This window comes from Sparus aurata, chromosome 14, assembly GCF_900880675.1.
Source record: "Sparus aurata chromosome 14, fSpaAur1.1, whole genome shotgun sequence".
Lineage (NCBI taxonomy): Eukaryota > Metazoa > Chordata > Actinopteri > Spariformes > Sparidae > Sparus > Sparus aurata.
In genome coordinates this window covers 18,265,997-18,287,970 of record NC_044200.1, presented here as the reverse complement: position 1 = coordinate 18,287,970, position 21,974 = coordinate 18,265,997, and the positions used below count along the sequence as shown (strand labels likewise).

The 21,974-nt window shown below is 44.9% G+C and overlaps 1 protein-coding gene across 6 annotated transcripts in view; it reads left to right on the top strand.

Moving 5' to 3' along the window:
• Positions 1-991: 991 nt before the first annotated feature.
• kmt2e (lysine (K)-specific methyltransferase 2E) overlaps positions 992-21,974 on the top strand; it is a 28,804-nt gene continuing 7,821 nt past the window's right edge. For 2 of the 6 annotated variants that reach the window (XM_030439528.1, XM_030439526.1), the window contains exons 1-13: positions 992-1,348; positions 10,537-10,721; positions 15,131-15,242; positions 16,121-16,350; positions 16,490-16,629; positions 17,137-17,318; positions 17,405-17,443; positions 17,537-17,737; positions 17,881-18,011; positions 18,181-18,298; positions 18,406-18,515; positions 18,707-18,959; positions 19,829-19,927. In XM_030439528.1, the coding sequence (XP_030295388.1) occupies positions 10,651-10,721; positions 15,131-15,242; positions 16,121-16,350; positions 16,490-16,629; positions 17,137-17,318; positions 17,405-17,443; positions 17,537-17,737; positions 17,881-18,011; positions 18,181-18,298; positions 18,406-18,515; positions 18,707-18,959; positions 19,829-19,927 (1,686 nt within the window). In that variant the 5' untranslated portion in view covers positions 992-1,348; positions 10,537-10,650. Of the gene's footprint in view, positions 1,349-10,536; positions 10,722-15,127; positions 15,243-16,120; positions 16,351-16,489; positions 16,630-17,136; positions 17,319-17,404; positions 17,444-17,536; positions 17,738-17,880; positions 18,012-18,180; positions 18,299-18,405; positions 18,516-18,706; positions 18,960-19,828; positions 19,928-21,974 lie in introns of all 6 variants that reach the window. The other 4 variants (XM_030439527.1, XM_030439524.1, XM_030439530.1 and 1 more) reach the window with 2 other exon arrangements.

The window sequence follows — 21,974 nt, the reverse complement described above, 5'->3', positions numbered from 1 at the left end:
TTTTGTTTTTATGATTTCAGGACTTGTAGGGACATGTAGGCTTTAATGTGTGTGACTTTCTGACATCTTCAGTGAGGTTGGAGCCCTCTGTGTTCTGTTTCCTTTGTCCATGTTTTGATCTTATTGGTCAGTGCTTCATAGGCTATCCCTCCCTGACATCAGTTCAATATACAAAACACTGCTCTTGTGTAAGGGGTTACATAACAGCTAAGTTGCCTCCTACTGTGCTCAGTAGCAGATTTAGGTACTCCTTTTCAGCTCTGCCAGTGTTAAAATTAAGGATTTTGGTCAAAAATAGCCACATTTTGCTTTTGTAACCTCTGTGAGGGTCCCATGGACTGTATGGCATGGCTTATTGACATCTGGACTGGCCTCCTCGAGCTTGTTTGGGTGTCCGGTTATCATCTAGAGAAACACATAATAAAACACATAAATAACATTGAGGAGATTTAAATGTAATTTAAACGGGCAACGTGGGTTCACGCTGAGGCAAAACACCAGGCTGTGCCATGGTCCCTTTCACCTCAGAGGAAGCAGGAAAGGAAACAGTCAGTTTAAACAAAACCTCCTGATAAAAACATTCCCACAGCTGACTTCAATTTCACGATGATTGAGAAGATAGCACAGACAAACACTGCAACCATGCACACCATGTTTTGTTGGCTATGTGCTGCAGTGCACGTTGCAAGATTTGTCTGAAATCTATTCTAAGAAAAGAAAGAAAACACCTGTATCAAAACTTATCTTCACTTATAAAATAATAAACAGCCTAAGGTTATTTCTTTGTACCAGATGTCCATCTGAGAAGCATAAGAGTGCAGCACAAGTTAAATCCAGAGCGTTGCCGACAGAAATAGCAGAGACTTTAAGAATCACAGCTGGGAGCGCGCATGGAGCGCGGCCACGTCGCCCCTGCGAGAGCGGGAGGACAGCCCCGCAGTATGTGGAGGCGGGGCTCGGGTTTAGTGATGGGAGGGAGGGGGGCTCGTGGGGGAGGCGGAGTCTCGGCAGTCCTGGCAGGGCCGCCATTTTTGCAAAGGGGAAAGAGACTGGTTTGAGGGGATCTAATTTCTAAAAGTCGCCGTTGACTAGGGCTCAGTTTTAACGGTTTCGTATTAATTTGTGGTCAATTTTGTGCCACCGCATAGGACAAGAGTCAAGGGATTTTCTACAGGAAAGGACTCTTTAGAGGACACGCTTAAATACAAACATTTTAAAGCTTTGCTAGGGATCCGCAGTGTGTGGACAGAAGTATTGTTTTGGTTGTGGAAGCTGTGTGGAAAGCGACGGGGGTCTTACCCAGGTCCCCTTATTCGCTATTCAGGTCCTCCAGAGTGGACATAAAACGGTAAGTAAACTGCATTAACTGGTAGTTATAGGGTGAGCACAAATCCGACCTGGAAGGCTATTGTTGGCTTTAGTTAGCTGGCTAGGCACATCATGCTGATGCTGGCTAACGTAGTTGTAGTATCAGCTGTGGTTAGCTTGCTAGCTAGCTGACCAACACCGTTAGTTCTGGGTCTATAGGTGTGAAGTCCATTGTCGTTCAGATTCACATTAATCATAATTTGAAAACCGCTTACTAGATGACGTAAGTTTACCATGTAAGTGTCAAGTTGGCAATCGTAACGCCAAGAGACCACTTACTAGCTAGCGCATGCTACTAGCTCAAATTAGCTTGACTCAGACCGAACAGGGCTCTGACTTTTCGTTGATCGTGTGGGATAAACGAGACGTCATACAAAGTTATCGGCTAAATATTATTGACGGGTAGCCGTGATTATTATTATTATGCCACACAGTTAAAGAAGCCTCAATACTAAATACACATTAACTTTATAGGTAACGTTAGACGAAAACGCTGCAATTAGATTAATGCCTAACGTGTAACGTCTTCGCTCAAGGCATACAGACTAGGTCAACAACAGTTAGCATTGCCAGCAGTGAACTTGTCCTAAAAAAAATAACGGCATACTAATATTTGCACATATAACTAGACCCCGAGGGGGACTCAGTCGATGTTGAGTTTGACACAGTGACACTGCGGGCCATATTGCGCAGGGTTTCATCCGTTTTAGTGTAAATAATTTGACCTCCTAATACACGCTACCCGCTTTATTTCCAACCAGTTAATTTACTATACATTAGCTAAGGTCCTCGCAACTGCAGCTGTCAGCAAACGCGCCAGATCTTTTGGGGCATCATCTGTTAGTTGAATACATTGTTTGCAACACTGTCAGCCAGCATGAAAACAGTACATTTAGCATGAGTTACAAACTTGAATTCGTCGTGGTGGCTCCCATCTTGCTCACACAGAGCACGGGACATTATTTCCGTTCAGCGAAATTTCATACAATGCCGCCGTTCAAAGCCAAAGAACAATGAGCTTTTTTAACATGCATGTAAACAGGCATATAAAGATGTCCAGTCTGTTACGTCCCAGTCAACTCAAAGCAAGACCAGCTGTTAAAATAGCCTAAGTGCCTGGCTACATTGCGCAGTAATCTCATAGGCTATAGAGCCTTTATAGAGAGATGAAATCGAGAACAGATCCAATGTCAAACGAGGAGCTGATGGGTGCTATTTTGTTTAAAAACAGGACTTAAAAAGTAGATTTCACGATCACCCAATTTAGATTGAGAGTGTATTGGGTTCAAATGCAGCAAGCGTGGGGGAGGGGATGTTCCATTTGGGCATCTCGCCCCAGTCATACAATTTGTAACTCCATCTCGATTGGCAGCCCTTCGCCATGCTGAACTGTACTGTCGCAATTGGTTGTTTTACCCGACCCTTACACAAATTACCGTATGCGTGAGCGGTCGCTTTTGCCACAAGCAGCCATCTCTCAACGCTGATATTCTCGCTCTTTCCTGTCAGTGACGAGCCAAGTATTAATCCACTTCTTTCGTGTCGGTGCTAGCTTGCTTTGCTAACTTAAATCCACTACGCATTATACCGTTAGCCCCCGCGGGTTACTGCTAGCTTTGTACGTTACATTCCACGGTTATTTTTGGCCTTGATTTCCGGCCCAGATTTAACAGATATTCCAGGCACCGCTGTGTTAAAAGTTGCTTCTGTCGCTTTTCTGCCTCACGGTTAAAAAAGTCAAATATAAGGCGCTTCGTGCTTCGGTTGTCTCCCCACACTCCGAATGCCATTACACTCAGCCTGCTACATTTCCAGAGGCCATTGCTTGGCCATAATTGCTAGCCGATTAGCTTACTGGCGCTGCTTTCGACGAATTCACGAAAAACCCTAACAGTAACAACACAGAGACTGTACCGACAGAGTGATACTTAAGGTAGAGTGTATGAAAGAGGCGATTGAATGCATTCTTGGGGATTTTCCTCCCATGGCGAGGCTCCCCTGGCCACACGGTTGTCTCGCCGTCCTGAGAAAAGCGCTATGAAAATGGCGACAGCACCAGGGTGTTGTGGTAACATAATAGCAACGTTGTACCCTCCACACCCCTATCGGCAGGACTGACTGCAGCGCCGACATACTCACTGGGAAGCAACTACACAACACATGATTTATTTTTTTACTCTACTTGAGCGTTAAGATTTGGCATAACGGTAACGTTAAGTGATGTAGATCATGTCTCGATAATACTGCGCTTTTTGGCTTGTCATAGTGACAATCAGTGATGCTGTTGTGCCTATTCCCCAAACGAGCAGCAGAGTATCCCTGTAACGTGCGTCACGGCTTATGCTATTGCTTGTGTATCGTGTTGTAATGTTGGATCTTGGGACATGAGGTTTATTGTGGTAGAAAATTAGACACAAGTACTTGTAGCGACAAAGAGTGAAATGTTATGCTATTGTTGACAGCATGAAAGGTCCATGTAGCCCAGTGCAGATCTGCTCCGTTGCTACATCACCTCCAATGAAGTCATATTTACAAGGTTAATATTAAGTAGTTTGTCCCCCACACCCATGGGCTGCATTTCCTCTTCACTGCTCTCCACTTGTCTCCTTTGGTGTGATAGAAATACACTCAATAATTTATTGAAACTCATTAGAATTTGAAGTAGTAATGTATTTTGAATTTCAATGTTGCTAAAGAAGGGTGATTTGATGCTCGTAGTGAGAAATCTTTTAAATATTTAATTTGCCTAACTACATAAAAGATAACCCAGCCTTTACACTTTATATTCACGGCAACCCAGTTATGTTAGACATCGTAAAATGTACGGGATGTCCCAGTCTGTGTTTAAAAAAAAAATATTATTTATATTTTACAGGTAATGCTTAAGTCTACAGTTCCACAGCACATACTTTTAAAAAACATTTTCTGGATCACATTGGATACTTGCTTGCAGGTTGCCTCAGCACAAGCCTATATTTAAGGATACATTTAAAATTGATCCTTTATTAATACTGTCAGCCACCAAAGTGCTCCCTGTAGGCTTCCTTTTTACTGAATGTATTGGGGCAGTTTATCATTGCTACCATTACATTGCTTTTTAACCATATAACCATCAAATATTAACTTATTATAAGCAAGAATATTGAGGAACTAAATCAAAGCTAGTCTTTTTCAGAGCCTTTGGAAACAAGTCCTACAATGGTGTGGCACAGCTGTCCTCTCCTCTCTGGCAGCCTGTGGGACAAACTTTGGCACTTTGTTCAGTTCATGAATATTGCCAACTAGTGTTTTTTTTCCCCTCTCTTGCACTCTCTCTTTTCCCTCCTGATAATTTTCATGTAATTTGAGTTAGGAACAGTGCAATTTCCAACTCTTAAAAGCACATCCAATCTCCAATACACCTACATACTTGTTAAAACTACCAACATCATACGTGTGATTAATTTAGAGTTTGTAAATAGCGGTGTTGATGTTGTGTCAGGATGTTGTCAGTGGCAGGAGTAATTCAAGTTTCAGGCCTTTAAACCCCTTCAAGTGAAACAAGCAGGCAAAACAGGGTCAGTTTCAAGTCACTGTATCATTATTCATGTATAAACATCACTAAGCACTGGAATGGTTGGCTTAGTTCATGCCCGTGAGTGTCTGTGTCGTCTTAATGAAGTTCAGCCGCCTATGGATATTTTTCACATTGTAGTAAGTGCAAAAGGCAAAGGGTCTTTTCTTCTGAGGAGGCTTTATTACAACTAGATGAGTAAGAGGGCCCTACAGTGCTTAATCAGTCTCTGCTCCATAATACACAAAATCCCCAGCCATCTTTCTCTACCTTGTAAAGAAGCAGAAGCCTTTGTTCTGATACTTGCGCCTTCATTTTTTCCCTACACGATATTGCAGCTGACAGTGTTAAATACCTGACTGGCTGTATGTGTGCCTGGTTGCCTTGCAGCCAAGTGTGTGTTTGCTTGCTGTGTTGACAGAGATGGTGACGGGAAGAGAGCTGCCACTCCCCCTCTTCCATAGGGACAGAGCACTCTGGCAGGCGGCAAGGAGTCATAGCAGTCTCAGATGACACACCTTTCCTCTCACCCTAACCCTAAGACGGACTCTCAGACGCTCGTATGATCAAATAGCCCTAACGTGTGCTCAGCAAAGAGGGATACCTATCGATGTATCGACACATTGATAGGGCAGATGAAGGCCACAGCCTCATCAGCTTTCTCTTCCTATACTTGGTAGAGCTCTCCTTGTTGTTGTTCTCCTTCTCGTCTCCAGACAATAAACTCTCATCTCTGAAACAGTTGCACCTCTGTTTTGGTGGTGTGTCCCTGTAGATACACGCCTCACCATGTGGGGCTAAGCTGTGTGGCTGTGCCCTGGTCTCCAGTGATCTCACTTGTGTGGTACCCAGACCCTGAGAGACCCAGACACAAAGCTGCCCGGCTCTGGGGCCCGTTCCAGTCACATGGTATCCCAGCTGGGAGGAAAAGCTGGGGCTCAGGTGACCTGTTTTTGTGCTGCTAGCTGGGCCGTAACAGATCCCTCTGTAAACTAGCAAGCTGCCTCCCCGACAGGTGGCTTTAGGGCTGGGGCTGCTGAGGCTGCAGCCCTACTCTGCCTCCCTAACCCTCTTCCTGTGTTACAATAGCATTCATGCATTGGCACAAGGCAGGATGGGCCAGTAAAGAGGGGGATGTGGCATCAATTTTGGTGATGTAACGGCACTGCGGTCCAGGCGTGAAATTGATCCTCGAACACTGCTGTAATGGGACCTGAGAGGCTCTTACTGTTATTTTGCCCTGTAGATGTGGAGTAGCCTCCCCTCGTTTTTATGGACATACATGCACATGCATAGCTCACATTTTTAGTTTGCTGCAGAATGCAGTCTCCAAATGCTGTAATTAGCTGCCGGCAGCATGTGTGCCTGCTTCTCAATCTCTGATAATCAGGATGGCTCTAGACAACATTATAGCAGTCTACCCAAGCTTAGTCACACATATGAGAATGCAGCTTGATTTACTGTAATGTATACCTGTCTAACTTAGAAATGTTTAAAGGAAGTAACCCCTGACCACACAGAGCCTGACTGTGATACTCTGTAAGAAGGAGCAAGAGGGAGATGGAGAGATTGTGCCCCAGGGGTTCCTCCTGAACAGACATTACTCAGACTACAGGAGGGCTGCCCCAGCTTTGCTGCCAGACCCTGTTCCAACTGACTTTAACTCACTCTCTCCCTGGCTGTTTGAACTGAGCACAGAGGATGTTGTTTTGCTCTTGGGAGGCTTTATTAGTTCTGCGTGTCTCACATCTTATCACATCACAGTTTTTCCATGTAAAAAGTCTCTATGGAGTCACCAAACATGTTGTGGCGCCTGACAGCTGTGAAATAGACGTGTAATGAAGCCCTGAAAATCTCCCTAAATGTACTTACTGTGTTTCTTTTTCAGTCTGCAGCACTGTTAGCCCTTTGTTTACTAGTTGCAGGACATGTAACACTGCAACACAGCTGTCTCCTCATCATCTGTCCACTTCTAAGCAGGCTGATCTTTATAGGTCGAGGTATATGCTTGCACTTAGTTCCTTTTGTAGCCACGAAAACTGCTTGTGTGGACGCTCACATTTATATCCCCAGCTGTATTGATGTATGACTTCACCTTCAGTGTTTGAGTGCAGAGGAAGCTCTGGCCGCCATGGGCACACTGATTTATGAAGGACAGGGCAGATGCGATGTATCCCACTGTGGTTACCACGAAAAAGAGGGCCAGGCCTACATTCCATCTGGGTCACACTTCCTGCGTACATGACTCTATTTGTATGAGTTTGTTTTATCCATTTGTTTATGAGCTGAGTCATTGCAGCCAGCTATGAGGATGGTGTGAAGTCACATCAGCGTGGCAGGGGGGCTGTGGGATTCAGTCGGAATCCCTCATTTTCCCTTGCTCCTCCTACTTATCGAAAAACATAATCTGCCAGGACTTGGCTGCGAAAAGCAAGAATGAAAACACTTCCACATAGCACGGTGGTAATAAACTGAGGAGAGAGGAAAGCTGTTGTCTGTAAGCGGCATGGTTTTGAGTGTGATGGTGTGGGTTTTCCCTCACTAACTTCAGTGCGGTTCTGGCTTAAAAGGATAGTTATTCCCCACACAATGACGTGACTGTGTCCCCTTGCTGAGGAAGGGAAGGAGGAGAAAGGAGAGACTGGGTTACGCTATGTGCTCTACTCCGCCACCCAGAGTCCACCCAGGTCTAGGCTGTGTAGCGTCACTGTCAGACAGACCCTACGTACACCTCCCCCACCCCGCTGCCCTCTGAAATGGAGGGGCTGTGGATGATTTCTAAAGCTCCCTACAGTGCGAGGAAATCTGTTCAGAGAACCGTCCTAACTGCAAACCTAAACCACCTCCATCCCGTATCTTGTTCTCCTATTGTCCACTTTTGCTGTATGTTTTTCTACGTCCCTCTTCCTCTCACCCTCCCCTGTGCATGCTCCCCATTTTCCCCACCCCTCTTTCTCCTCTCATGTGTTTCCATAACAGCAGTGGATTTGGCCAAAGGTGGCTTTAAATGGTCTCTCCCTGCCTCCTTGTAATTAGGAACTGCTTCTGCGACACTCCCCTTCCCCTCTGCTCTCTCTGCGTTACTGTCTCGGGTTTATTTAGGAAATGCACAGAGGAGGGAGAGAAATCCGGCTGGGCGGGGTGACTGGGCACAGGAAGGGGGGGTGGTATGTTTTTTTTTTTCTTTTTTCTTTTCCTTTCTTTGGCTGCGTTTCTCCAGCGTGATGGGCAGCCCTTCTAGAGGAAGTAGGAGGAGCAGGCAGAGGCAGTCACAGCGCAGCTCAGATTTAGTCAGGAATGCTGCTGTACTGTACTCGTTTTTCTTTTTTCCACCCGCCTTTTGTCGGTCTTGACTGTGTCTGGCTGCAGCGCAGTGCACGTATGTTTGCACAAAGCCTCTGAGAACCTCCTTGTAGAGAGGAATGTTTGAAGGGACATGGCGAGGGGTTATCTGTCTGTTTGTGTGTCTATGCGGGACGGGGGGGGGATATATGTGCGAACGTGAGCTCGTGTGTGCATTCCTTAGTAGTGACAGCAGGATTCCCTGGGTGAAGACGAGGCAAACCTAGTGGATGAACGAACAAACAGGCTGCTTCGAAGGGAAGCTATTTACCAGGGCAAAAACATACTGGGCCCCTCAGATACCGCAAAGGAGGGGGGGAGTATGTCATTTCAGTGTTTTTGGCAAACTGTCCCGTCCTTGTTGAAAGAAAGTGTTCTGGTTACATCAGCTTCCATCATGGAATGCCCCCGACTGTGATAAAGAAACGCTGTTGAGCCTAGTCAAGTTCACACAGAATCACAAGAGAAATTTGAAGGTGATCCCATCAATAGCCTTGGCTGACACACAGACACACAGGGGTCTTCTTCTTTCTATTAATTAGGCCTGGAGTTCACAGCTGTCATGTCTGTGAGCCTCTCACCAGTCCAGTTGGCTCAAATGGGGAATTTTGGCTAATTTAATAACTGAAATTAAGACTGTTTAGGCGATAAAGCTGCATGATTAATCATTCTATCTCTATCACCAGCTATTTCAATAATCGATTAATTGGTTAGAGCTTTAATTTCCGCTCCTCTTTACACCTGAAAGTGATAGTGATTGTCTTTGTGTTGTGAACAAAACAGGACATTTGAGGATGGCAATACTGAAATGTCTAACTTTGAGTTTTGATACCACAGGAAAAAACTGAGACATGGTTGACGGAATCAACTTTTAGATTTTTATTAAAGAAAAATATAACAAGGCAATAGAATTACAATGAGATACAACTTTTTTTTTGTAATGTAGCAGAGAACAGCAGAAAAACTCAAGGAAACATTACACATTTAATTTCTGAGCGAAATTGCAACTGGCACTGTAGAATCAGTGCTGAAGTAAATGAGTATTATCAATGTGTTTTCATGCATTACTATTTATGACAACACTGCTTCTGTTACATGTTTCTCATTGTGAACTCTGAGCTTCCTTGATGGAAGCCGTGCAGTCAGGTTTGACAGCTAACCTGGTAATGACCTACAGTTTTCCTGGAGAGAGATGGTACGTGTTTGTGGGATGGTGCTTCAGAAGACACGCTTAGGCCAGAATGGGCAGGTACCTCACAGGCGTGCAGGGGCACGTTTTGCCGCGGCGGTGTGTTATTGCTTGCTAAGTGTGTGAAGGATGCCCCTGTCGATACATAACATCTCTCTGCTCGATCACCTCTCTCCCATATACACCCCGAGCCGTGATCTCAGCCTTTGTTTGGCCCCGAGTGTGCACGAGCAGGCGGAGGTGTGACCTCCAGCCTATTTTGTCTCGGCATCTGTCCCTCCCCACTAATCCCGCTTATCAACCAAGCTCTCTGTATCAGGGCAGCCACACTGACACATATGTTCCCGTCTGGATTCACATCAGCCAGTGTAAAATGTATTAGCTCGAACAAAAAGGGACACTGCATTCATTGCCCAACACCTAATGTTGTCAATTATTGATGACGTCTTGCAGCAGCCTTTTCCACCTGAACAACTAGATATCCTAACAGTCACATTGATAAAAATGTATGCCTTCCTGAATTGCACTAGTGTTAAAGATATTGTGTGTCTTTTATTGGGAAGAGTGTGTGTGAGTGCTCAGAATAGAGCTGTCCTCTTCAGTCGAAGGGGGGAAAAAATGGCCTCTGTGTGTTTGTTGCATTTTCCTCCCTACTTTCATGGCAGATGGCTGCTGTGTTCTCTTGCTCCCCTTTGTGGGAGCTTTCTTACAGTGCAGCCTTTTGCATTCCTGGCAAATAGTGTGTAGAGGTCGCTTTAGCGCAGTTCAGCAGCCGCTCAGGCTTCACCTTTCAATATCTCCTTGCTTTGCATCAGTCAATATACCTCTGCGAGGCAGTTGTGTTTGACGGGAAATTCCTGCCAAACACCGTGCTTGGTCTGAAAGTATGAATCATGCATGAACTTGTGCTGGAAATACCCCATTTTCACTATGATTTGTAATTTCTGGGTAGATACCACAACCTTGCAAGTGCTTTGTTCTCAGCGTGTATTGATACATCTGTGCTGGAAATGATGCTTCTATACAAAGCTAACATGTTTTCTTTGTTCCCTTTCTTTTTATCTACTTTTTCCTCCATGTTCAGGCCTTGTGGATGCACTTAGATGTCTGCAATGACTGCTGTGGCTGGCATGCCTCAGTGTTTCGGACTACCATTCTCTGGACTCAGTAGGACAAGAACTGATCAGCAGAGAACGTCATGAGCATAGTCATCCCAGTAGGGGTGGACACAGCAGACACCTCATACCTGGACATGGCTGCGGGCTCAGAGTGAGTAACACAGCAAGTCTTCACTGTTCACACCTTTCATTTCCCCTCACTTCCACTTTTCTTACCCTCATTCATTCTTACATACCATGTATGGCCCTGTCTAAAGTTCATGCTCAGTTTTACCCTTTCAATTCTCACCCATCTTTAGAGACATTTGACACGCTTGCTTAATAGAAAATGATTTCCCTTTTCCCTCTCTGTATATGCCACAACATGCCCTCTGTAATGTCTAAAGCAGCTCTTTTATCTACTTGGTCCAACTCCCTCTTCCCACACAGATCTCCTCTTCTACGTTTACAAAGTTACTGTTAATGGGAAAGGAATTGGCAGTGAATGGAAGCAGGGCCCCTCCAGTGTGCTCTAATGGACATTTCAGTCTTGCCATTGATTCTCCTTGCACTTAACTATTGCTCATTGCATAGACATCCTCCATGTTCACCTATTAACTACATCTGCGCCTGTGAAACTGGCCGTATGCCTACAAGATGTGTGATTATAACACAAACTGTGTGAAACGTACATGATTTTCCTTGATCCTTCTCTAATGCCGTAGCCTGATGTTTGTACATGTGTACGCTGCACTGAGTCAGTAAAGTAGAAATGGTGCATGGAGCCATGGCAACAAGCCTCCTATTGCCCCTCCTCTCTGCTTCCTATAGTCTTGTCAAGGGCATCGCCGTCGTGGCTTTTCTGGTCAGATAAATGAAGCAAGAGGTTCTCGTATGACTAAAGAACAACACACGTCATCAACTTATGGAGGGGGCTCCTGTCTCTTTAAAAGAGCGAGAGCCCGCCCTCCCCCCCCCATCAGAGCTGTTGCCGTGACAGCTTGTGTTGCCATGGTATCTGCCCCTCGCTCCCCTTCCCTCCCCTCTGCACTGCGCAGGGCCTGTTTCCATGGTCACGGGCCTGAGTGACAGGTGGTCCCCTCATAGACATGGCATCTTAAACAGTCCCACCGCGTAACACCCCCCCCCCCCCCCATCCTTCACCCTCCTCCTCCTCCTCTCCACAGAGGGTAGCAGTAAGCCCCCTTGCCTTGACTCTCCCTCGCTCTTTGTCCGTCCACGCTCTGCGTCCGATCGCCTGCTGCAGATTTATTCAAAAGCAGATAACAAGCTTGAAAGGGGCTACCACCTGGTCCCATCCAGACCAGAGGGACAGAGCATAGCTGGACACGCACACACACACACATTTATCTTTGGAGTATTGTGAGTGCGCCAGCCGAGTCTGGAATAGCGGGGCTGGCTACTCACCAGCGAAACAGCGTCACGTCCTTTCCACATCCCCCTGAAGTCTGCAGCGGCGTGACCAGCTGTTGGCTAACGCAGTGCGTGTGTCCACAGTGACACAAAGAGCCAGGCGTGCGCGCACACGCCAACAGAATACGTAGTGTTGCCATGGCAGCAAGTGGGAGCTCTTTAGGAGTGAAGGCGTTGCCTCTGGCTGTTGAGCGTTACTCTTTTCCTCTCCTGCTGTTGATCTCTCCATTCTCCACGCTTGTCCACTCTGCCTCTTCACCCTCTCTCAGCAGGTGTTTGCATTTTGAATGACATCTGTTCCTCGTTAAATACTCTTGACATTCACATCTAAAAATAGTACATATCTAGCTGCCACCTTAAATTGAACCTCAAGTCCAAACAAAATTCTCTGTTTCTGTTGCTCATTATCTTTTCATGTGCATGGCGCAGGCCGTAGCTGTCCATGCTTGAGTCTGATCATGACTGACGGCGTATCTTCAGCCCTCCCACTTTTGTGTACTCGAGCTCTCTAGTCCCTCCTTTCCACGTCCCAGGAGAGGAGACATGAACGATACAAACCCTCCAGCCATGCACACATACATTCAAATGTGCTTACTTCCTTCCCACTGAACAGGCCGGCTCACTTGTTTGCCTTCTGTCTCTGCCTCTCTCACTGATTCACTGGTAGGTCAGACTGAACAAGTAAAACAGCTTGAGTAGTTCTCTTGAACCTATAAAAAAAAATTCCCCTTTAACAACTGAACAATACACTCCTTGTCCATATCTTGTATCCCTGTATTATAAAGTGTAGACTTTGATCTGGTTAATCATTAATTGGAGAAAAGTTAGTGAACCTGAACTTTATCAGGTATGATTTTAAATTCTCCCCATATCTTTTAAGTCGGGCTCTTTAGAACGTTTAGACACATTCATCCATGTGGCAGTTAATCTGTTGAGCGCACACACTCATAAATGCACACACCTTACCTTGGGTCCGCCTCCAGACCTCATGCTTGCACTTACGTTTTCACTTTGACAGCGAATACTTGAGCGGCAACACACACAGGAAGTGTTGCACATTGCTTTCTTACGGCATGCAACAAGAGCAGTAGGGCTGAGAACGGCTCACGCAGGTACCGTATCACCACTTTACCTTGGGACTCACTTTGAAAGGGGGTGAGGGTATAGGGAAGGAAGGTAAAGGACGTAAAAAGGGAGATCTTTTTTTTTCTTCAATTTTTACGTTTGTCATTAATACCATATGGTTCCCTTACTGTTCGTAATAAGCGCTTCTGTTATGGACAATTTTACATAGAAATGTTGCATGGCTTGTTCAGATTCCCCATAGTCTTTCGGTCTTTTGTACTCATCTGACACATCTTACACTCATCTTATACCTGAGAGGCTTCCGCATGTATTTTCTGCCATGTTCGTGGAAACTTATTGGCAGCAGCCCTCATGAAGTTAGTTTGTGTAAGGCGGACTATATGTGTTGAGAGAGATCGGAGAAAGAAACCAGCTCATCAGCTCTTTCATGGTGTTTATATGTCTGAGTTAAGAGCAGTTTTCTAGACAGGAGAGACGAGTCTGAGGAAAAAAGGAGGATCAACTGATGTTTTCACATGACTGAGCCATTAACACATGTGGATATCTGACAATCGCATGAACAGCTACCGCACCTTACTGTACCTTGAGCTAATGCGTGTCCTGTAGCTTGCAGTCTCTCCTCAAATTTCCCTCTCTTCCTCTTTTCCTCCCCCTTTCTTTTTGGACTGTCTTTTCTCATGGCAGTTCCACTTCCCTCTTCTACTGAAGCCACCCCCCTCAGCAGCAACTGAAGGAGAGATTTTAATCATGTCATAATAAGGGTGGGTTGGTCTCAAACGGCCAAACTGGCTCTCTCTCTACAGCTGCATTGTGATCCTGGGGAAAGCGGCTCTACTGGTTTGGTGTGAATGAGCTTGAAAACATGTTTGACTTGGAGAGAGATGGCACATTTTGTAATGATTGTCTTCCTTGTACATAAGGGTTCTTAATTAATTTTGAAATGTTTGTTATTTGTCTGGCTCTCAGGCCTCAGTTTTCCAGCCAAGCGGACAGCAGGCACAGTCCTCCATTCAAAATCCTACTTAAGTTATAGTGTTATCAGCAAAACGTACTGAAAGTATCAAAAGCTGAAGTGTTTATACTGCAGGGGAATTACCCGTGTGACAGATGTGTGGCAGTATATGATTATGAATGCTGATCCATCAGTGTTTAAGCTGTTTGAACATCTTTGAATAGACTTTTGATTAAATCCAATGTTTTCCAGACTCATGGCTCAGCTCCCTCCAAAGGGTCACAATATTATACGATTATAGTCTTAGGAAAAGTCAGTTTTGTTTACAATTCAAATCCACTAAATTATTTCACAAAATTGTCAATGTGTAAAACCACATTAGCCTTTTTAGGCACAGGGTTTTTTTTGTATTTGGTCCCCACAGCATTCGCTTGTTGGCTTTTTGTTTTTTTAACAGTTGCTGTCTTTTAAAACAGAAGTAATGCCTCAAACAAATATAACAAATGATAAATAAAAAGTGTTCAGTGAGTCTAAATCATCCCAAGCATGTTTTTCTGCATTATTATCTCTAAAATGTTTCCATGTTGGTGCCAATCAGGAAACAAATACGCCGCTACCTGTAATCGATCATCTGGTTTATACTGGCTGGACTCTCCTAATCTTTCTTTTTTCTTGAATAACTTTTCATAAACATCTGAAATGGAACAAGGGACCCAAACTACACTTTCTCCTGAGGAGTCACTAAAACGCAGGAGAAAAGGGGTTTAATCTTTAATACATAGGATTTTATAAGCTTAGTATATGTATGTTAAAGTAAAATGTACAGAAGTATCAATTGACTATATCTGTGAGATAAATGTAATGATGTGCAAAGTACAAAATGTAGCTCAAAATACCCCTGAAATGGAGTGTATTGTCCTTCTACTTAATATCCACTTTTAGCGTGTATCCATGTTCTTCTTTGTCACCAGCTGCAGTTAACCTGCTTCCCTGACGCACACACACTTCCTCACTGTGTTTAAGGGAAACAATTACTGTGTGTAACGTTGTTATCAAAGTTTTTCAGGATATACTAATGTGTGTTCTTTGTTCGTGTTGCCGCCCAGCAGACCAGAGTCGGTGGAGGCCAGCCCTGTGGTGGTGGAGAAGTCCAGCTACCCACACCAGATCTACAGCAGCAGTTCTCACCATTCCCACAGTTACATTGGCCTGCCTTACGCTGTGAGTATACTCACTCTGCTTCCTCCTAGCCAGTTTCAGATAACATGCATACCTCCAGTCCTCCGTCTCTGTTAATCATTGAGTAGAGAATGACAGGCTCACATTCAGGTTAAAACGGATCATTCACATGTAATGGACTGGCTTCCTTGAGGAAATTAGATCTGATCAACAGAAATGAATCAGCAACTATTTTAATCAATTAATTGTTAAGGTCATTGTTTAAGCAAACATGGCAAACCTTGGATCGTTTTTTTGCCCCTTTCGTAATTCATTGTACTCTCCTGTACAATGACAATAAAGACTATTCTATTCTATGTTAATCTTTGGTGTTGGACTTTTAACACTTTCCTGTTTTTGTATCGATCATATCTTTAAATGATAAATTAAAAAACTGGCAGATGAAGAAAATAATCACCGGTTGGCCTTGTCAGAAATTGTTGTCCTTTCTCGCAGGTTTTATCTAAATACAATCACCTGGGATTCACCAGTCTTTATCAGTTTTACCTCTTCAGTATTTTCACGAGTAATTCATCAAGTAGTTTAGAAAAATATAAAAAAAAGAGTAATTCTGTCACAATTTCCCAGAGACCAAAGTCTTCAAATCACTTGTTTTTCAGACAAACAGTCCAAAACCCAGCAGCTCTTCATTTATTTTCATGATAGCAGCTAATCTCTACTAAGAAATGTTTAATCAGTTTTCAAAATATTTGGTGATTAATTCTCTTTTAATTTTCTTTCAATCCTCTAATCACTGCAGCTCTACTCTTCAGGTTTAGGTGTTTTTATTCATCTGGTCTTTTCCTCTCAAACAGCTCAGCATCATTATGCTAAACTGCCATTTACCTAAACATCATGACTTCTTTTTTTCCATCCATCAGGACCATAACTATGGGGCGCGGCCCCCACCTACACCACCAGCCTCCCCTCCCCCCTCCATGTTGATCCGACAAGGAGAGGGGGGGCTGTTTGTTCCAGGGGGCCAGGACGAAGCATCTAGGGGCACCACGCTCAGCACCTCAGAGGATGGCAGCTACGGGGCTGACATCACCCGCTGCATCTGTGGCTTCACCCACGATGACGGCTACATGATCTGCTGTGACAAGTGCAGGTAACAGTTCATTAGCAAATCTGTTGTATGATTCAGTGGCGCAAACTTATCATCAGCATTGTAGCATCTCAAACTGTGATGTAAAAGTTTATTAAAAGCTTTTTGTGATTTTTTTGTTCTTTTTCTTTTTTAACTTTAGTGCCTGGCAACATATAGACTGTATGGGCATCGACAGGCAGAACATTCCTGAGACCTACCTGTGTGAACGCTGCCAACCCCGACACCTGGACCGAGAGAGGGCCATCCTGCTGCAGACCAGGAAACGGGAGTGTTTGTCTGGTGAGAAAGATCACACACATGGATACATGTGAGACATACAGCCCCTAGTCTTCATGAAGGTTGCTGTAGACCTCATGTACCTTCTGAAAATGTAATCAAAGTCATGGTATATTGACACAAAGCTGGATAGAATACATAGAGTTGCTTGTTTTTTTTAGAGATCTGCCTCCCCACGTGCAAGTTATGAGGCGTTAAAAGTTTTCTGTGAGAGTCGAGAGACGGCTCTTTCAGTTCTGCTTTTACTGGCTTCCTTGCTGCAGTAAATGGCCAGCTTGTTAGTTAACAGAGCAGGTTGGAGGCTGTGTCAGGGTGCAGCCTCCTCCCCCTGCAGGCCAGGCTGATTCACTCAACCTGAGCCTGGGACACACTGACACCTGCTGGACAAGAAGCAGACTCCTTTTCTGATATATAACATGAATTGTCTTACGTTATTGTAATCGACAAGCTTTGCAGAAGCTTTTTGATCAGTAATTCTTCTTCTAACTATGCGTTTGTTTGCTTACTCAGATGGGGACACCAGTGCTACAGAGAGTGGAGATGAGGTGCCGCTAGAGCTCTACTCCACCTTCCAACACACGCCTACCACCATCACCCTGACAACTGGGCGCCTTGGCAATAAGCAGGCTGATAAAAAACGCAAAAAGAGCGGTGATAAAGAGCCTCCAGCATCGGCTGCCCGAGCAAAGAAGGTCAGTCATTTATAATGTCAGCAATAAAAGCACATTATGTATTCAAAGCTTGGATTAACGTTTCAACATCTTTACTTCTCTGGCAGGCCTTCCGAGAGGGGTCCAGAAAGTCCTCCAGAGTAAAGGTAAACAACGCATTCTGTGATTAGAGTCTTGTGGTCGTCTTCTGTCAGAATTTCAACTATAAGTACCAACAAGTGTACCATTTTCTTTCTCAGGGTGCAGCTCCAGAGCAGGAGCCATCGGAGCACCCGTCTCTGTGGGAGAACAAGATCAAGACGTGGATGGAGCGTTACGAGGAGGCCAGCAGCAATCAGTACAGTGAGGACGTCCAGGTCCTGTTGCGTGTGAAAGAGCAAGGCGACGGCAAGAGCCTGGCGTACAACACGCATCCCGCCTCCTTCAAGCCCCCTGTGGAGGTAAAAACCTGTAGACACACATGCAAACACTCCGTGTTCTCCTAAGGATATAATAACTGTAGCGAACCAGCTTCCCCTCTTGATTTTAGTGTAATTGAATGTCTGGGCTGTTGAGGATCTATAACCGTGTCTCTTTCTTTCAGAGTCAAGTTCAAAAGAACAAGAAGATCCTCAAGGCGGTGCGAGACTTGGCCCCAGACTCCCTCATCATTGAGTACAGGGGAAAGTTCATGCTTCGACAGCAGTTTGAGGCCAACGGATACTTCTTCAAGAGGTCAGGATGCTAGTCCCCTCGGAGTTGTTTCCTATGAATACAAATTGAATCACTGTGTTTTTGTGGCAGCTCACAGTTTAAGCAATATTGAGCACTGGAGTAACTTGAGATGGAATGTTTTGCAGTGTATTTAATACCATTGTGTTTTTTTTCTGCTCCTCGTCTTCAGGCCATACCCATTTGTGTTATTTTATTCAAAATTTGACGGACTGGAGATGTGTGTGGATGCTCGCAGCTTTGGCAACGAAGCACGCTTCATCCGTCGCTCCTGCACCCCTAATTCTGAAGTAAGTAATTATCCTCTTAAACTGAATGAACCAACCAATCTAACATGTATTAATTAAGTCTGCAATGCTATCTTTATCAATGAATATGTTGTCTTAACCTCCTTCAGGTGCGGCACGTCATTGAGGATGGCATGCTGCATTTATACATCTACTCACTGAGGCCTATCACCAAGGGCACAGAGATCACCATCGGTTTTGATTTTGACTATGGCAGCTGGTAAGTAATACCGTTTTTACCCCAAAATCAGCACCGACTGAACAATGTTCAACCACTGCATGAACCAAGCCGTGAATCACGATTTTACACAGTATCACCGAAGACAAAAGACAGATGTTAGTGGATGTTGCAATCAATGTAAGGTCCTTTAACTTTGTAACTTCATATTTTGCTTCCTGCTCCTCTTGTAGTAAATACAAGGTGGACTGTGCCTGCGTGAAGGGGAACCAGGAGTGCCCGGTGCTCAAGCACAACCTGGAGCCCACAGAGAACATGGGCTCCGGAGGCCGGCGCCGAGGGAGTCGCAAAGACAAGGAGATGGTTCGGGACGACCTGGGCCAGAACCAAAATGTTGGTCTTGACGGCGAGGGGAAGGGAAAGAGCGTAGGCGACGGCAAACAGAGGAAACTCTCTCCTCTCCGCCTCTCCATCTCAAACAACCAGGTAAGATTACACTTTCCTGAACATCACACCAGATTTCACTTTTCTTTAACTCTTAACCGCTCATGTGTTTCATGTTTAGACTTGGATATTATTTTTGTTAGAATACATTTACCCATGTTATCCATGCATGCAATTTTGTTTGACCTTTGTGAAATGTTATGTGCATGTTTTCCATTGTCACTCTTTGTTTCTATACAACCTGTTTAGTTCCCTCTTTCTCCCATCATTCCTTTACGCATTCACCTGTTCCCCCCCTCAACTGACAATTTCTTGATAGAGTCCAGTTTCAGCGTATTACCTTGTTATGCAGCCAGAGAACAGTGCTTCTCTTGGATGTGTTAAAACAACAGATTTTCCGGTATTCTCTGTTGTCTACTCCAAAGAAGAGGTTTTCACTTGCTAGGCCAAAGCCAAATTTTTCTTTCATTCAGTAGGAGCTTGAATGAAGAGTTGTGTTTGACAATATGGTGCTTGACCATTCAGGAATTAGTCCAGTGTGTTACATAACTCAAGTTCTAGGCTATTAGGTGAGACTGTGGTGTAGAGATTCAGAAAAGAGTTGAAAGGAAGAACTGTAAGTCAAGAAAACATTGCTATTACAGTGAAATGCTCACAGTATCTCAGCTGCTAAATCATTCATTTTGTAAGAGGATGCTGGTGCAGTCAAAGTGAGGTGAACAGAACAGATGTGCACAAACTGATCACTTAAAACAGAGTTCCTTCCCTCGTATGTTTCCTCAGTCCCCCCAACCCTCCCTCACCTCCCCTCTCCCCCACTCTTACCTGTCTCCCTCTAGTCTGTAGTCAGACTATCTTGACTTGATCAGCGATGATAAAGCGCCATACCCCGCTCTCCCCTCCTCTTACAGGATCCTGAGTTATATGAGGATCTAGAAGACAAAACCTCCATTAGCAATGAAGTAGAGATGGAGTCAGAGGAGCAGATTGCAGAGAGGAGGAGGAAGATGGTAAGTGTGCCAAGCTAGGGGCTACAGTTTTGTTTTTTTTGTCCTTTTTTTTTTTGCCATGCAGCCACCCAGCAGACAAGGCGAAAAATAAAACGACCCCCTGTTGGTCTTGGGTGTGGACGTCAACTATTTGTCTGCTAAGGGTGCTGTGGCTTGGATAGGAGCAGCTGTCCTCTTCCCTCCCTTCCATAAATCGATCCTTCTCTTCATCACTCATCTGCTGCTTGAGCTCCCACCACTGTCAGTGCCCCCTGTTGCTTTTCTTCTCAGTCCTGCTCCTTCAGCTTTGACTTCCCTCTTCTTCACAGTACTGATGCTTTGTGCTTGTCTGACATATTTCTCCTCATTTGTTGCCTTCTTTTCCCCCTCCAGCGTGTTAGACCATTAGTAGGCCTCCAGTGCCACACATGCCCGATTACAACACCAGGGAAGAAACGAGTATATTGTGTCGTCATGCGAGCTGAAACTGTCCCCCAGTGTGCATTATAGTTTGACTATAGCTCTCTTCTCACCGTCATTGCGGCGTTTGAAATTGCCAATTACTGGCCCAACCACTCTTTTCCCTGCCAAACAGCCTTATGTCCCGGAGAGATGGGATCAAACACACACAGGCAAGCATGGTACACTACACACCGAGGCACACACACACTGTGGAAATTACCCTGCAGTCAGCTTCATTTCACACGGTGGACCCAAGGTGCAAAGTGCTGACTCATCTTTGGCCAACATACAGCTCTGCTAATCGTCCAGCGAGCGATGGATGGTTGAAGAGAGGGAGAGGAGGGGCTGCAGAGGGTAGAGCCTTGTTGCCAGGGCCATATTGACTTTAGGAGATCCAATAGGCTGCTTTCTATGGGAGTGTGGCCCAGGAGAGAGCTGTGCTGCCGGTGCAAAAGTGTGCATTCACAAAGTGCCGATCATAAAGCGTAGTAGATGCGAGTGGGTGTTGTAAATCCATTCCACGACAAGGTGCGGGGGAGACGTCACTGGTGTGCGTTGGCACCATATCCTGCCTACTTAAATAACAGCCCTTATTGTTTGAAAAGGCCAACTGGCTGTACGTGTAATGTGCCCCTGACTGAGTGATACATTTTAGTTTATTTGTGGCATTTTGTCCCTGAAGTCTGTGCTTATCCTAAAAAAATGTTCTCCTCGAAAGACAATACAAATAAGGTATATTAAGTTATATTAAAGATTTTGCAGTGTTTATCCTTGAGGTTCAAGGGGAGGCTAGAATTAAACCCAGCTGACATTCGGTGAGAGGCAAGGTACACTCTGCACAGGCCGCCAGTCAATAACAGGGCTTTAACACAGACTGTGCTCAGACTGCCAGGCCAAATCTTTTTGGCTAATCGACATCGTATCTAGATTGATTTAAGTGGTTTTAAAGGTTTAATATAAAACTATCAAAGATGTGGCGCTGACGTTTTGACATCTATATGTTTTGTGGCAGAGATATCTAGGAAGTTAGCATGCTAACCAGCTTGCCCTGGCCTGTCCTGGTCCAAAGCTCATGTCCTTGCAGTGTAAGCACCATCGCTCCCCCGGTGCTCCAAGCTGGAAGTCCAGACTGCTAGTTGTGCAGCAAACTGAGCTAACTAGCTAGCATTAAGCACCAGTTAGTGATTACTCTGGTGATTTGCTGCAGGCTATTTGTTATGACTTATTATAATCGGCGGGTGCCCAACTTTTCCATATTGCACCTTTTCAAAGTGTCTCAGCCCAGACGCCGTGGTCGCTCGTATTTGATTTCAGTGACCTTTTTTGGTCACTCGCAGCGTAACAAACAACGACAACGTCATAGAGATGCGTCAAAGTGATTCCTTTCAGACCAAGATGATTGCTCTATATTTCTCATCCTGCCACGTTGGAAAGCTGCGTCACTGGCATAGGTATTGACCAACACTGTTACCATAGCAACCCATGCAGATAGGTAGGTGTTGTGCGGACACGGAGAAACGGGCAGTTTACAGGCTATTTAGAGTTGACAATTAAAGTCAAAGAGTTTTTTTTCATATTTGCACGTGTGTTATTTTGTTTATATTCC